Source organism: Lycorma delicatula, chromosome 7 (assembly GCF_047948215.1).
Source record: "Lycorma delicatula isolate Av1 chromosome 7, ASM4794821v1, whole genome shotgun sequence".
Taxonomy (NCBI): domain Eukaryota; kingdom Metazoa; phylum Arthropoda; class Insecta; order Hemiptera; family Fulgoridae; genus Lycorma; species Lycorma delicatula.
The window spans coordinates 108,282,512-108,299,819 of NC_134461.1; the positions used below are offsets into that span (position 1 = coordinate 108,282,512).

General features: G+C 26.8%; 1 protein-coding gene across 1 annotated transcript in view; it reads right to left on the reverse strand.

Moving 5' to 3' along the window:
• Window positions 1-1,422: 1,422 nt before the first annotated feature.
• Window positions 1,423-17,308, reverse strand: part of LOC142327768 (monocarboxylate transporter 2) — a 29,929-nt gene continuing 14,043 nt past the window's right edge. Inside the window, exons 2-6 of the mRNA XM_075371086.1 lie at window positions 17,072-17,219; window positions 13,792-14,068; window positions 10,329-10,710; window positions 5,765-6,120; window positions 1,423-1,895 (exon numbers count right to left, since the gene is read on the reverse strand). Of these exons, the coding sequence (XP_075227201.1) occupies window positions 1,692-1,895; window positions 5,765-6,120; window positions 10,329-10,710; window positions 13,792-14,068; window positions 17,072-17,219 (1,367 nt within the window). The 3' untranslated portion in view covers window positions 1,423-1,691. The remainder of the gene's footprint in view (window positions 1,896-5,764; window positions 6,121-10,328; window positions 10,711-13,791; window positions 14,069-17,071; window positions 17,220-17,308) is intronic.

The following is a 17,308-nucleotide window of genomic DNA, read 5'->3' on the forward strand; positions in this document are numbered from 1 at the left end:
TACAGTCCTATGTATCAATATATATAAGTGTATTATATCTATGTAAATGTGTATTTCATTATTTATTATGCCAGAATGTATTTTGTTTTGCTTTCCTTTCAGTAAATTAATAAATTTTTTTAATAATTTTTCTTTTCAATATGCTTGCACCACCCCCCCATTTAGTGTTACCATGTTCCCTAGGGGGGTGCACTCCACAGGTTGAGAAACACTGCCTTATATTACTACTTCTTTATCAATTGGTGAAATAGTAGTTGCACGTTCAGTTTGAATCTGCTTCAGGAAAGAAAAAGAACACAATTTATGATTACATTTTGCACATAAATATTTTTAATTGAAAAATCTATATACCTTTAAATTTGGATTGGTGTAGACCAGTAAATATATATATATATATATATATATATATATATATATATATATATATATATACATACACATACATGCATATCTATTAGGAAAGAGACCTGGTTTTAGCTGATAAGTTTCTCAGCTCATTGCAAGGATGAGCGTTTTACACAGTTATCAAGTAGAAATGTTTGGGTGAGTCCACTGACATATCCAACTGTACAAATATCAAGGCCAATAAGTCTAAAAGTCCCTATTTCCTTAACACAGATTCAGTTATCTAAATCCTCAGAACACTGCAAGGGAGGAAGGTAGCATAGGTACACATAAAATGGTAAATGGAAGATGATGAGAAAGGGACAATTTTTTTTAGAGGAATAATTAAATGAAACAAACAATCCATCTCCCCTAAAAAAGTGATTCATAACTCTCTCCAGACTTTGGGTATCCATCTCATGAATCATTTTGATAGAACAGAGTATTTTTTCATAGTAGCAACACATTAAAAATGAATGATTTTACTTGACTAATGCATTTGCTTTTCCTCCAGATACTTATGAGCTACCCTAGATTATGTTTAGGCTTCCTCAAAAGATAAACCTTGTTAATTCTCACATTTGGGTGACATATGGAAGTATTAATCATTCAGATAACTCCTCTAGACTACATAATATGATCATAAAGAAAATATTATTGAAAACTGAAAAGTTAATTATGAAATACATTGACCTTTTGAATAAAAATTAAATCCTTTATACATTAATTTTAGTATTATCCTTAATAGACAAGCTAAATTAGGAACTATTATTATTGATATGAATTAAAATTACATACATTTATAAGAATATAAATTTTATTTTATGTATAAAAATTTAATAAAATTTTGAATTTTTTTTTGGGAAAGTTTTATAAATATATATGTATAAATCTATATCTTTCTTCAACTAACAGTTGTTTAATTAAAAAAGAAAAATTAATAATTTTTATAAAACCAGCTGTTAAGTTCCTTTAGGAGCAACGTATATGTTATACGTTTAAATGAAATTATTTAGTTGTAGGAAACGTAAGAGAAACACATAAGTGGTTTTCAGGTAATATTTAGATGTGAAGTATACAAAAACATATGATTTATAGACTTGAAGATTACTTTGACATGAAATTCAAATTTTCAGAGATAATTTTTTGTTTGTTTTCAGTTTAAATAGTATTCTTAAAAAAAATTGTCACAATGGAACTGTTAATACAGCTTAATTACTCTGGCAGTAATTATCAATTTTATGATAAATATAATAATTATCATTACAATAACTGGGTGTAAATGCATGTGAAATTTAGAGTTTTTGTTAAACAGATGCCTCATCAATCACTGTTATAAGTCGACTTGGATTAGCATTAGGACCAGAGAGTAATCTCCATTTTCCACGAGGAGTTGTATCTTCTTCTGCTTGTCTTGCAAGTGACCATCTCCGTCCTTTCCTATCCATAATAACAGGCATTTCTGCTATTAAATTATTTTCAAACTCTGATAACATAAGATAGTTTTCCACCTGAAAAAAAAAAGTCTGAAGTTTAGTATTATAAAAAACATAACTTGTGATAAAAGCCCCCATATAAAGATTAATATTTGAGGAAAAAAATTCTAATAAAAGAAACATCACAAAATAATTGGATAACAGAAAATCTAAAAGATTTACATCTTTTTCTAATCATTAACAGATACAATAAATATTTAATAAAAAAGAAATAACTCATTCAGTTTAATGAATGAGAAACAATGAACTAAATCTGAATTACAAGATTTATATTCAAAACTATATATAGATAATTGCAGTCTGATATTACTGTATACAATTTTATTCAAAGGGGTGAATTTATAAGGCTTGTTGGGGAAAAGTTTACACTGCAAAAAATGCTGAAGAACAAACAAATATTTCTACAATATCTATACAAGAATATTTCTTATTTTACTTTTAATTTGGTTATTTTAAAGAATCATATGTTTGATAACTGTTATAATAAAATTTAATTCAATATAATTTTCTTGTATTTGCAACATAATCAATTTGGGTTGATTCACTTAGTTTTTCCAACATGATGTGGAAAACTGTCATGCAACTGAATGTATGATAAATATATATTTAAAAAAAAAGTGCAGTATCATTTTTTAAGATTGCTGTTACTTAGTACAATTTAAATTGTAAGCTATTCATTATAAAGAGAATGATAATACTTACATGAAAAGATTATGTAAAATAATTTATTATCTTTAAATTTTAATTATCAATTTTGCGTGGAAAAACATTTTTTTTACAAAATCCTGATTTTTTTAAACTACCGTTAAAAAAATCTGATTTAGACACATCTCATTTTTTGCTGCACTTCATTTAAACTTATTTCATTTGAAAGTGAGATACAATCCTTCAATTCTTTAATAAAGTAGACAGTTACACAATTGCATTGTGGTGAACACCACATTGCATCACATTTTTTTGTGGTGTCCTTATCAGCATTTTATATTAGTTTATATATTAATTTTTTTTCACGTCGCTCAAGTAGTTATGTGGTGTAAATGAGAATGTGTTGGATGCGTAACCATGCACACATCAATTCGAATCTGACTTCATATACATCTATTTTTTTTAACTTTTTCTTTTAATTTAAATATATTGATTTATTAATAATTATTAACCTTGATAAAAATTTTTGAATTAAGATGAAAAGTACATAAAATTTTATTTCACTAATAACTTCTGATATTTTGTCATATTTTTTTCAATCAGAAGTTAATATATCAATATATTTAAATTAAAAAAAGGAAATGATGTCAGATTCAAATCGATGTGCTTTCCCCTTGTAAGATCCAAATAATTTATTAATTAAAATTTTATTTGGCTATAACTCTGGAACCAGTGAAAATAAGTACCACTGCAAAAAATACAGATGTCACACTGAAACTAGTCAAAATGGATTCAGGGATGGTCAAAATGGATATTTCTGTTGAAATCTGAAAACTGAGGTTTTTCACAATTACAGTACTTTCTTTATTTCGTACAAGGAAGTAAAAATATTACAAGTATATACTATTTAATATTATAACTATTAGGACCATATGACAGTACATTCCTTAATCATGAGATATACACATGATTAAGGATGTGTATATCTAATTTAAGTAACACTAATAATAAATCAGTGTTATTTTTATTTATTATTATATGTTGAATGTAATAATTTACAACAAACTCAAAACAAGTGAAAAGTAACAATTTTCACCTGATAATAATGTTATGAACTTCAAAATACATAATATTTGCTTCATCAATCAAATGAAGGTGTATAAAAAAATTATTTTATAGTATAAAAAAAGATTTATTAACAAATAAAAAATTCACTCTGGAGACAAAATCACTGAATTGAAAAAAATATACCTGTAAGAATAAAGGTATATATTTTTCCCGTATTCTTAATATCTTGAGAACTGAAGCCACTAATTTTGATCAATACAAACCAAAATAGAATTAGCTTTTTTCTAAATTTAATTCATAGAAATGAATGAATGCAATTTCACCAGACTGCAAAACACATGTAATTTTCTGAAATATTTGGACCAACCAAAAAGAATCATTACAGCAGTTAAAAATAAAAGTTATCAAGGTATAAAACAAAATGTGATTAAATTTAAAAAAAAAAAAAAAAAAGAAAACTATAAAAAAGCAGATTGTTTTCTACATATTTAGATATTGAACACTTCCCGAAAATTTTTCTGAGCTTTTATTGGCTTTCTTTCTCATGAGGTTAGGAAATCATTTATTACTGAGCACACACTATATTTGATTAGTATACATACAGTACATTCATTTAATATGTTTTTGTCATATTGAGTGTATTTGTAAGTTTCATACTGTTTTAGTATTGTGTGTTTATTTTTTATTCTATAACAAAAATTAGTGTATTTTTGATTGTGTGTCCTATTTTGATAACATTGTAGCAAAAGTTAATTTTGGTTTACTATTTAGTATTTGCTGTATTGTTTGGGTCTATGAAGGCATGTGTTGCCATCTGTCAAATGTAATATCTTTTTTGTCATTGCTATTTAATTTCCATATTGCTGAGTTATTATGTTAATCAGTATGATGTATGATGTGATTATATACTTTAATTCTAATTTTAAAAGAATTATAGTAAACTTAATTTGAAAATTAAAAAAAAAAATTGTAAGATTTTTGTATATTCAATATTTTATTTGTAATTTTAAAACAGGTTACCAAATTCAATTTGATATTTTCGAGCACTTTTGGCTATTCTGCCATCCTCAAGAGGAGTATAATTATGACTAACATATATAAAATTATAATCTTACATACTTAAATTATACTCGTATATTTAAAAATTGATCATCATTTTGTTAAAATTCATCAAAAGTTAAAGTCTAAGGGACTACATCTGTATCGTAACAGTTTCTCAATTGTTATGAGCTCTGTAAATTGTGGAATCAGTTTAGCCAACTTAATTATTATTGTTTATTATCTGCTTATACGAAACATCATCATCGAACTTAATTTGTTCATTTATTAATTTGTTATTATTATTGTATATATGGAATTTTTCAAGATTAAAAGTGTTATAATAATTATTAGAGTAATCAAATACTTCCATATATTTATTTGGATTATAATTATGCTTATTTTCCAACTTGATAAGGTTGAACTTTACAATTTAAGTTCGATTATGATGTTTTGTATAAGCAGATAATAAACAATAATAATTAAGTTGGCTAAACTGATTCCACAATTTACAGAGCTCATAACAATTGAGAAACTATTACGATACAGACATAGTCACTTAGACTTTAACTTTTTATGAATTTTAACAAAATGACGATCAATTTTTAAACATACGAGTATACAATTTAAGTATGTAAGATTATAATTATATATATGTTAGTCGTAATTATACTCCTCTTGAAGATGGCAGAATAGAAGAAAGCGCTTGAAGAAATCAAATTGGAATTTCGTAAGCTGTTTTAAAATTATGTATAAAAGTTATACTTTTTGTCAGTTTTTTTTCTCTTGAAGGTGTAGGAAATTTTGTAATTCTTTTAACATTAGTTGATGAATGTTACCATTATGTGTTTTCAGTCACTAGATATGGTATAATTTTTCTTTCTGCTGTGTGAGACGTGTTGTCTGTTAAGATGGTTCATAACTATAATCTGATATTTATAATGTTTTTGTCTGCTACTGTTGGTAGTGAAAATTAAAAAAAAAATATTAATTATTTAATAACAAAGTAAAAACGAAATTTATTTTAATATAATATTTAAAAAAATCCAGAAATGGATTTACATAGTGATACTTGTGTGACTTTTGGCTGATCTTCATTCATAGTAGTAATAATATTATGTTCATGGCATTACCTTATTGCAAGATGTGATGCAATCACCGATATAATCAAGATCATCAAGTATATTATCAGGCAAATCCATATCAGCAATTCCCTCTTCTGATATACAAGTTAACTCTGGTTTATCTGGTGGGGCATTAGCAGGTGGTTCAACAACGACCAACTCTTCTGGTTCAGCAGCAAAAGAGAGTCTTCGTCGTTGTGGACAAGATTCAGAGACGCATAGTTGACGAGCACCGTCTCCATGCTTATGTCTTGCTAAACTACGACGATGTAAATCAATGAAGAACAATGATAAACTACCTACTAACACACAGGTTGAACTGAAGTAATAACCAGATTTTCCACCACAACCAACATTAATATAACCTGAAAATGTAAATAAAAATTGCATATTAGTACATATTATAATAAGAATCATTTTTTGATAGAATAAGAAAAATTTAAATTAATTTCCAAATAGAGAATAACATATTCATAAAAACAGTGTGGATAAAAATAAAAAAAAGATTATAAAAAAAAATATATACAAAAAAAAGATAAATAAAAATTATATATATTTATATAAAATAAAGCAAAATGAAATTAAAAAAAAACAATTATAATATTTAATTAAATAAAGGAAGATCTTGGGCACAATTGGTATCTTTAACATTTTGTAACTTTTTTGTGTACATTAAAAAATAAATGACATGGTTATTTTTAAAATTTTATTACTAAGTTTGTTTACAGAGACATAAAATTTACCAAGTACAGTAAAATACATTTACTGAAATGCCTTTTTATATATTTTTTTAATGGAATAAAATTTGTAACCCCAATCGAACCATATAAACAAGAATTAATACATATCTGGTTTATTGGAATGTTGGAAGTGGATTAAAATTTATTTTATAGAATGCAAAACTGATTTTTTTTCCTTCTTTCATTTACATATAATACTGTGATCTTACATTAATATTCATACCAACATTAATGGTTTTCTCTAATGTAGGTTTAGGGAAGCATCAAGAAGAGTGGATTTTGAATGACAATGCGCTAATAAATTCCTATTAAATTAGGAATTATCTTATTATAAATTAGGAATTTATCAGCACATAAAGAAAAAAATATAGAGAAAAGATAGTAAAACTAATATCACAAACTGAGAAAGAACAGTACATTAAGGTAAAACCATGAAGAGATTAATGTACCATCAACTCAGCAGTATTACTTATAAGATCAAATCATAAATAATATTTATGAAATGATCAGAAATTTCTTGAAACAGCCTAATACAGGTTTTGAAAATTATTAAGCATCAGTTTTATGACTAATCTTCTTCAAAAGAAAACTAATAAAAGATTATTTCTTAAAAATGTAATTATTTAGGTGTATATGCTAAAATAATTTTTTAATACGTTTTTCAAAATTAAAATGGAAGATTACAGTTTTGTTTTTTAAATGTATTAAAAAAATAAATACCTTACCTGACTGAGCCAAAATCTTTTTATAATCATTATCTTAATACTGTATAAGGGATTCTTGAGATTCTTATCTATTGACATCTTTCTCATGAAAAAAGTAAATAATAATTTAATGTGTTGTAGCTTAAATGAAGTGTGTTCATTATTATTGTGTTATATATACGTTAGTTTTAATGATTGTACCAATACTTAATTTACAATAATTTACTTAGTATGACATTTAAGTGCTCCCAAATGACCTGACACTAGTGAAAACTTCCTTTAATGTATTTATCAGACATTCTTAGGAATATCCAGTTTTTGGAATATTCTGCTTAATGAAATTTTTTTTATAAACTAGCTAATAAGCTAGTAAGCTGATTTTACAATAATAAGTCACTTAACTGGAAAAAGGCTTTCTTCTTGGCTTCTTTCCCAATTTCATATTTTCCATCTTTTTTTGTTCATTACAAAAATGAAAGAAAATTTGTATGTACGAAATAGAATATAATTATGAAAGTGAAGAGAATTTAATATTAAGTTAATAATATCTCTGTCATTTTTTAATAGATTTTTTTTTAATGAATCAAAATTAAGTGGATATCTGGGTAAGTTCCCAGTTTATTAAGTGATATTCTTATTGGTCAAGAAAGGAAGCCGAGACTCACAAAATCTAAAAGATTGCTCGGGCAGGAGAAAACAAATATAAGGAAGAGGACTTTACTTCAATTACACCAGTTTTGAAATTCTGCATTTTTCTGAACTCACTGTGGGTGAGAATGTAATACATTTTAATTGTGACAACCAATCCTTGAGTTTTCAGTGAAAATAATTGAATTTATTTTTCTTGTTTTTAATGTTCATGAAATTTACTGCTTGTACTAGCAGTAGTTCATTGAAAGAATGTTACATTTTTTCAATTAAATACTTAGAAAGCAATGACCAAAATATATGTAAGACATCATTTGTTTTTTTTTTTTATGATTTGTCTTGATTCACTGCTTCAGAATATTGAAATTTTCCTACATATTTTATTAATATTGGTTGAAATTGTTATTGGTTGAAATACAATAAATATAATAAATTGGTTGAAATTGGACAATTTCAACCAATTTATTATATTTATTGTATTATATTATTATTTTGTGATTTTAATGTAAAAAAATTGTACATTATATACCAGATTGTATGTATACATTGTACCAGACTGATAATGTATATATTACCGGTGTTTTTGTTTTTATATAGACTGGATATCTAAATAGATTACCTTTAAATAGAATGCTTGGCTAACAGCATCTGATGTTTGTAATTTGAATATAAAGTCAACAAATCAATCCGCAATTATTGTAAAGCTTTATTAACAAAATTTGGCCTTTATATTATTTTGTCTTCCTAAGGGAAGAAATAAAATTTCTTTAAAGCTATGAAGGGCTTATTTTTTGAAATCTATCTAATTATGGTCTTTAAATAATTAGGTGCACAAAACACATAATGAAAATGCTAAAAAAGCTATTTTTCACATTCAGAAATGTATTCTAATACATATAAATCACATTTTTTTAAAGAAAGTGAATAACCTAATAGAATATAAATAGCTTAAGAACAAACTTCTGTACTTATTATGACAAATTATGATAAAAACTGTTGAAATTTTGAAAAAAGTTTAAAAAGAGTGAAAAAGATTTTTCATATGCAGCATGTAATAAAAATAACAATAAGGATTAGCAAAGGGATCCCACAACGAGAACAAAAAAAAATTAAAATAGATGAGAATAACTTTTAAAAGTAATTGAAAATAACAGTACCATTTTTTCAAAAATAAATAAGCAATAAGTAAAAAATTATATGTGTGACTGTAATAAATTGTAATTTATTTTTTGGTTTTTTGGGTGCACAATAAAGGTTTGTTATTAGCATCTGGAAGCAGTGATTCTACAATAAACAGACTAATTCTACTACAACATATGCTAAGGTATATAAACAAAATACAGAAAAAAAAAATTAACAAACAAAATTACAATAACACAGAAAAAGTAAAACACTGTATAAAATACTAAAAAAAAAAACATATTACAATAATTATTAAATAACTGAATAAATGTACAGCTTTATGAAACAATAAATATTTGATAACATTCTCATATTGTTTCCTAGAATACCATGGATGTTAGCTTCTAATTTAAATTCCTGAAGCAATGCTGCATAATACACAAGGATGTGGTCTATCATTAGTTTGCAGTTGCAGTGAACACAAATGGGTGCATCAGTCTGATTCATTAGGTGTTCACGATTAAGATTAGTGAGCCCTATTTGCAAACGGCTAATAATAACCGCCTCTCAATGATTATTCATTCATGAAGAGCTCGATGGCAGCACAGAATCGTTGATGTATTGGAGTTTATTATGATAAGATTTAAAGAACTCCTATCAAAAAAGAATAACCACTGTAGAACTTGCTAAAATTCAGACAAAAGCCTAACATATTAAGACATTTAAATAGTTTACTGATTTCAGTCCCATCATCACATAATAAAATATTGCCAATGTGTGTTAGTTAGATCACCTGTGCAGAGTTACATAGTCAAGAAGAGTGCAATGTACTGTTATATATGGCAGTTAATAAAAAGATTTACTGCAACATTAGCAGATAAAGTGAGGAGATCATGTGTCAAGTCTGGTACAACCAAAATATAGATTGAAACTTTCATGAAAATATTTAATGTGATGAAGTGTATATGGTATTAAATTAATCTGGCAAAACAGGTTTGAAAATTATTGTTTTCTTCTTTTAAGAAAGTTAACTCTAAATGAAGATTCAGTGGTGAAAGTTTTAAGAGGGGAGGATTTTCATAACTGAAAATAATTTGGTAATTTAAACTCAAGCACAGAAAGTATAAAATGAGCTTGAACACCCATAGAAGTTGTACAGAATGGATGGTCAACTTAAATTACTTAAGTTATATATACCATTTTTATTACTTTATATTTAAAAACAAGTGACTGGTAATGGTAATGACAATGGTAACGGTAATGATAATGGTGATTAATAATGGTAATGGTACCACCAAAGTATTGTGTTTATATAAATAAAATTACGTAAAAATAAATCTGTGTTAAGTAATGTCATACCTGAAATAGGAACTCCAATTGCTATAGGAATAGCTTGAGAACACTGAACAAATCCCCACGTTCTAGCAAAGTTCCTGGCACGTACTCTTTCATACGTGTACATTTTAAGGGAATAATGATAACCTCCACAAAATATACCATAAATCCAGACAAAAAGAATATAACCCTGACGATTACCATGCACAGTAGTTAACGCTAGTATAGAAAGACCGCACATAAATACAGCTGCTTGACATAAGTACTGTCTTGCTATACGGCATTCGACTGAATTGTGAACAACCACAACACCAAATGCTGCACAACCTAATGTCCATGCTAGACCAAGGTATGTTTGTAATAATAAAGCAGTATCTCCAAGACCATCCTCTTCAGCTTGGTGAGCCTAAAATAAAAAAAAAATCAATAAACGTATGAAAAGATTACTTTCTATATCATATCTTAATTTCTTTAAATCAAGTTAAAAAATGAATGACTTATCTTCCTCTACTGTAAAATATAACAATCAAAATTTCCATTCTTTTAATAAAATCATTTTTTATCACTTCTTTTCTTAGATATGATTAGATCACAAGCACTAGGAACTGGGGTATGAGTTGACCCAGTTCCTGATCAGTTCTGGTTGCTTTAAAAAATACCTGTGTGCGCCAGAATTTAGGTCCTCTGCTAAGTATGTGGTTATTATGGAAGAGAGGACACTGCAAAATACGTGGTGTATGAATACAACAAGTTCTTGAAGTATAGGGGAACAGTCCGAGAGAATTTGGCAATGTCTAGAAATCTGAAATGTAATGGCTTAAGGGTGGGAAAAAAATTGTAGAAACACTAACCTGTGAAGATTTCGTTACTTTGCACTGTTTTGCAATCAGAGGAAATACAATCGTTCTTTTAAATTTGTAATGGAAGAAGTAAAACATAAGCATTTAAAAATTAAAAATTCCTATAATACAGAAAAATAATAAATGAGATAATGCAGGATAACAAAATAGTTTTATAAGAGTTTTGTGCTTTAAAAAAAGTTTACAAAGTCAATTTAAAATGAGTTATTTATAATGTCCCTTATATTTTACTAAGAATTTATTTTACCCTAATCTAGTAACTGTTTAATTACAACCATTAGAACGCTAACAATTTACAGTATAACTGCCTAGTTGGAAGCAACTTGTAATAATATTTATGTAAAATAATTATAGCCACAATTGAAAATTTCAACTGGCTTAAAATGCACTTTTAATCCTACTACAATATTACAATAAAGGAAAAACATTCAGAATCCTGTTTTTGATATAAAAGACAATAAACAAGCAGAAATCATATTGTTTAGTTGCAAATAATCCTCAATGAAGAATAACAATTTGTCAGTTTAGAGATTTTGATGATAGATGGCTGTCTTTACATCCAGAGTAGTTTTTCTAATAAAACTTGATAAATCATCAAAATTGTAATTCAGATTTTATTTAAAATTTCTGCTTATTATACTTAATAATCATGAAAAAAATGTTAATTAAACATTTTTTTTAAGGTAATATAACATGAAAGTAGTCATCTACATTATTCATAAATAATACTACCTTGTTTAAGAGTTAAAATGAGTACTTAATATAAATTATTAACCAAAAGAGGCTAGTGTGCTTCATTGCAGAATCAGGTTGTAATATTGTATCTAAATAATGAAAATTTATCATGTATTCCTTTCTGAAATAAATCTGAGTTATTTTATTTATAAAAGTTATTCTTCTACAGAAACACTTTATAATTAATAAATTTTATAATTATTATTTAAAGTATAGTTTTTTGTAATACATAATTTTGTTAGCAAACCTGCTTTTAAAAATGTCATAATTTCATATAAAGTTCCTCTCGTACATATACAGAAAAAAAGAAGAAATTTAGATACTACGTTATGGTAAATATTAGAGATAGACTAAATATTAGAGTTAAACAATAATATGTACTAATTTAATCAGTTGCAAAATTTTTTATGTTAAAATAGTAAATATTTTGTAAGGAGTTGTAAAAGATGAGATTTTAAATTCTAAAAATAAGTTCTTGGAAAAACATACAAACAGAAAATTGTAATAATACTGCAGATGAAATATTAAGTTCTGGTAATGAAGTAATTGATTTGTTAAATGATTAAATGGAATTGGATAGGGAAAACATTGGACTACTACAGTATTTATGGATTATAGAATAAATGGATCTTCAGCAATAGAAAATAAGATTATGAATGACAAAACAATTATTAAAAGTATGACAAATACCAATCAAATAAATGCGAAGGAAGATAAAAAAAATGCAAAGAAGCCTAAATGGAAAATGAAGTACACAGCATGCAGAGATAAATTTTTGACTTGCAATGTCTTGATAGAGGAATAGCAGCCTAATGGAAACTTCCATTAGGAAGCTTCCATAAAAAATGGAAAGATTACACAGGAAAGCAAAGTGCTTCAGAGAAAAAAAATAAACAAGAATCAAACATTTTTAATAAAACCGACTTAAATGACAATGATAGTGTTTTGTGGAAAAATTTTATTTGAAGTGTTTTAAATTTAGTGTTTATTAACTTAGTACCTTAACCTGCTAATTATTTTGACAGGTCATAGAAATCTACTTGCTGTAACAATTATTAAAAGAAAGGATCTCCCAGTTTAAATAACATTCTACTTAACCAACTAACCATCAGACCCAACATCATCAGTAAAACATCATTAGTAAAACATCAGTATACCTTAGAAAAATATAAGTTAATTAACTGGCAGTTTTGTAGTTCAAAATTGCCTATGGAACTTTCCTTACTGTTACAATATGAATCATATGGTTTTATCCTTAAATGGATCTCAATTTATTCTATTTAACTTACACAAATAATTTTTATATCTTTTTACTTATTAATGGAAGTTGAAGTGGTTTTTCATGTACTGAAAATTTAGTGGTAAAAAAATGAATCCCTAGAAAACCCTTTAAATATTATCACATTTTTAGAATTAGTCAATAACTAAATAAAGTACTGGTGTGATTCAAGCACTACATCCGTCATTCTTAATTAGCGATAAAATCTTTATAATTTTCATTGCATTTAATAAAAGAATATACCACATTTATGTACATAAGCTCTACTACTGCATAAGACCTGCTGACCTCCTTTTAAGATTAATGAGAAAGAAAAATAAACTAGAACTATACTTATGAAAAAATTTGTTCTATCATGTAAATTCCACCCTGTAAACAACATTTTGCTGGTAGTGATGTATGCAGTTCAATTACTACTTTATACTGAAATGATTAACAAATACCAGTTGAATAATTCTAAAAAAATTCATCTAAAAAAATCTTAATCTTCTGTTCATTTCATTTTATTTAATCTTTCATGAAAATTACCTAATATTTTATCACTGCTTATAAAATAATGCTGTGAAAAAAACTAATAAGACTTAATGAAAAAAAAAGAAGAATATATAATTACCAAATAGAATATTGGTGTATTTATACCAAAAGCACTAATTCCTGTTGAAACCAGCAATATTCTTACTGTTTTACTTCTCAATGTACTTAAATCAAAAAATGGAGGTCGATCATCCACTTTATTTTTATCTTTAATTTTCCTTTTTTGATTTTTTAAATGAAGTATTGCTCGTCTTTGTGGATGGTAAAGTGATGCAGATCTGTAGAATGTTCCAAGGAAGAATGTTAAAAATACAGTAACGGTTACAAGCTGTAATCCAAGCCTCCAACCTATTGCACTGATAAACAATTAAAAAAGAAAAGTAAGACAATATCAACAAATAAGAAAATTTATGTATTAACTTACTGATACATGCAAATACCTTTAATTTTTAGATTTAAAATTATACAAATTTTAGTAACCTTAACTGTAGTGTTTCAAAAGATATAAAAGGGTAGATGAAAGAGGATAGTTTTTTGAAATTATCATGCAGTTTTTTGGTTGGTCTTCTAACAACTGAAATCATCTTTAACATAATTTAGTTGATTTAATAACATAATCTAAAAATATCCACTGTCTTTCTAAAAGTTTGTGGCGTAGTCCAGTTTTCTTGAATCAGTATACCTTAGTAAAACATCAGCATGAAATACTGGAAATATAACATACTTTTTTAGAGGTAATTTTCATTACTTTTTCTTATAATTCTCAAGAAAGAATGGGCTTGTTACTGGCAGATGACAATACAAATCACTCAGTAACTTGTTTACTTGTACATGAAATTATCTGTGATTCATTACAAGTTGTGATGAAATAAATAATCTTTGCTTAAATGAGTCAAAATTCTTAGACATGGGCTCATAATTTTATTGATGGTATGAATCTTAAAGGAATAAAAACATTCATTTAGTAAAATCCTTTATTTGCTAGTTGCAGGTAATTTATTGTCAATGAATGATGATAAGCAGAGCACTTTAAACTGTTAACAATTGCTACTCTGACTTTCATTAATGTTCTCTGGTAAAATATTTTTCTTCTTCAACTTGATGTGTTGTTTTAAGAAAGATTTTGTTTTGCATCAATCACAGTATGTGAGATTAAAATGCATCAGTATTTTAAATTATTTGAGCAATATGAAAACAAATGACAAAAGACGACCTAACTATTATGTGCTACATTTTTGAAATGTTTAGTTATTTTGCTTATCCATTTTTTATTTGACAAAATAATTCAAAGAAATCATTATGTAGTTGGCTCACTAAATGTTTAACCTCAACAGAAAAGTAAAAAAAGGAACTGATGGTAAGATTAGATCACCAAAGGATAAAGATTAGATTCTACAATGGGTAAATGGCTGGAACAAGAGAAACAGCTATAACTACATTAGCTACCGAAGGCAGACTTAATCTTTAATTCAGTGTTGAAAGATGTTTGGGTTGATTTGATCTTAAACTGACAGAAGTAATGGGGAAAAAGAGGCCTAAATTTGTGAGAGTGTAAATCTATTTCATTATGTCTAAGTGTATTAATAACAATAAACTGTATGAATTGCCAAAATGATAGGTAGGTGACTGTAAACATCAATTTTTTTTCCTGCAATTGTAGGTATTTTTGGTAATAATAGCTTATTTCAATAGCATTTAGTTATGATGAAACACTGGGTAGATTAAATGTGTTTATGATTGCAGCATTCTACAAAATTGGCAATAATTTTAAAGCTGCACAAAGATTGTTTCAATGGCATATCAATATTCATTGGAATGATTAGGGAAGCACATGCCATGAAATCCTGGTAGCCCAATTTTTAAGAAAATGTCTGCTTTGCCCAAGGTGCCTAAGGAAAATATATACAAATGAAAACACTCATGCTGTAAGAGCTTAAAAAAACAACTTCTCTTTTGGCATTCAGCGTTACAAACCCCTACTGTCCCCACTACCCACTGTCATTTAGTTTTATGCAGCTTGTCAAACACCAGTATTCTAAGGATTTTTATAAGAATATACATATGTAATACCCAGTGTATACCATATTCAAATGCTGTAGGCATTAAATGAATTGAGTTAATTAAATTACTTCTTTATACTAACTTCTGAGTCATGTAAAAGTAATTTTCAGTATTTTAATGAGTAATAAATCACATTTCTTTTGTGGATGTATGATGCAAACAAAACTTACTGTACTGAAAAAATGATTCTAATGAAATGCATTAAAAACCACTACACAACATTTATCACCCAATAACATCCTTTGAAATAATTTGTCCTTTAAGGATAATAATGATAACATTGTCACTGGCTCTTCAGAACATGGAGCCAAGGTATTCCTTGGCTTCATGTACAGAATTAAACATGTTACCGAGTGATTTATACTGTCATCTGCCAGTAGCAGGTCCATTCTTTCTTGAGGATTACAAGAAAAAGTAATGAAAATTACTTCAAAAAAATATGTAATCATAATTTCAGTACTTCATCTGATTTTTTCCTAAGGTTTACTAATTTTAAAAAGACTGTACTATCCCAGATACTTCCAGAAACATAATGGATGAATTTTCTGGTTAATATGTCTGAATTATTGAAGAACTTTTGTCTCTTAAATTTAAGTAACTTGAAATCAATCCAAACAAGATGAGGCAAATGGTAACATAGGTAATAAAAAATTGCTGTTAAATGTTTAATCCTGACCATGTTATCTCCAGGCATGGTAGTGTTCCTTGACTTGTGAAATCGTCAGATGTCACACCAAGCAACATTTTCTTGTCACCCTATTTGAAGAATAGAATATTCAGTGAAATATCCTCACTAAACTTTGAAAAACTCAAAGAAAAAGATCATATAACTCAAATCATTACTGTTACTGTGGATATATTACGCTATATAGTGGAAGACAAGAAAACTTGACTTGAAGAATGTGTAGGTTGAAATGTCAACCATTTTCAGGATGTAGTTTAAATAAATAGTCTATTTTAATAAAAGTGTTTTTTAAATGTGTAAACAAAGAATTATTAAATTTCTAAAATCATGTTTTATTGACTTGCCAGTTTAAAAATACATAGACTAAGTATAGTAATTATAAAAATTTGTTATAATGTTATAATTTATATATAATGTTATTATTTCTATATAACCAAATAACAACAAAATAACCACTTAACACTGTTATATGGCACATTGGTCAGTATGTTAATGAATTATTTGAATTTTCATAAGGTTTTATATAAATATAGATATAATACTGTACCGCTACAGCACTATAGTGGTATAGTACTGTAATTAACAGAATAATTTATTTTAATAAAAATCATACCTAATAGCACCCTTAATGAAAGCAGACATTATAGCTATTCCAAGGCCACTGCCTGAGACAATGAAGATTTCGACAAATTCTCGTCGTCTCTTGAAATACTGTGCAACCATAAGTGTTGAGCAATCTCTAGTCATACTAACACCAACCCCTAAAATACAATAAGAAAAGAAAATTTAATAATAAATAAAATTAAAAATTATTAAAATCATTTTAGTTTTACATAAATAAATTTCCCAT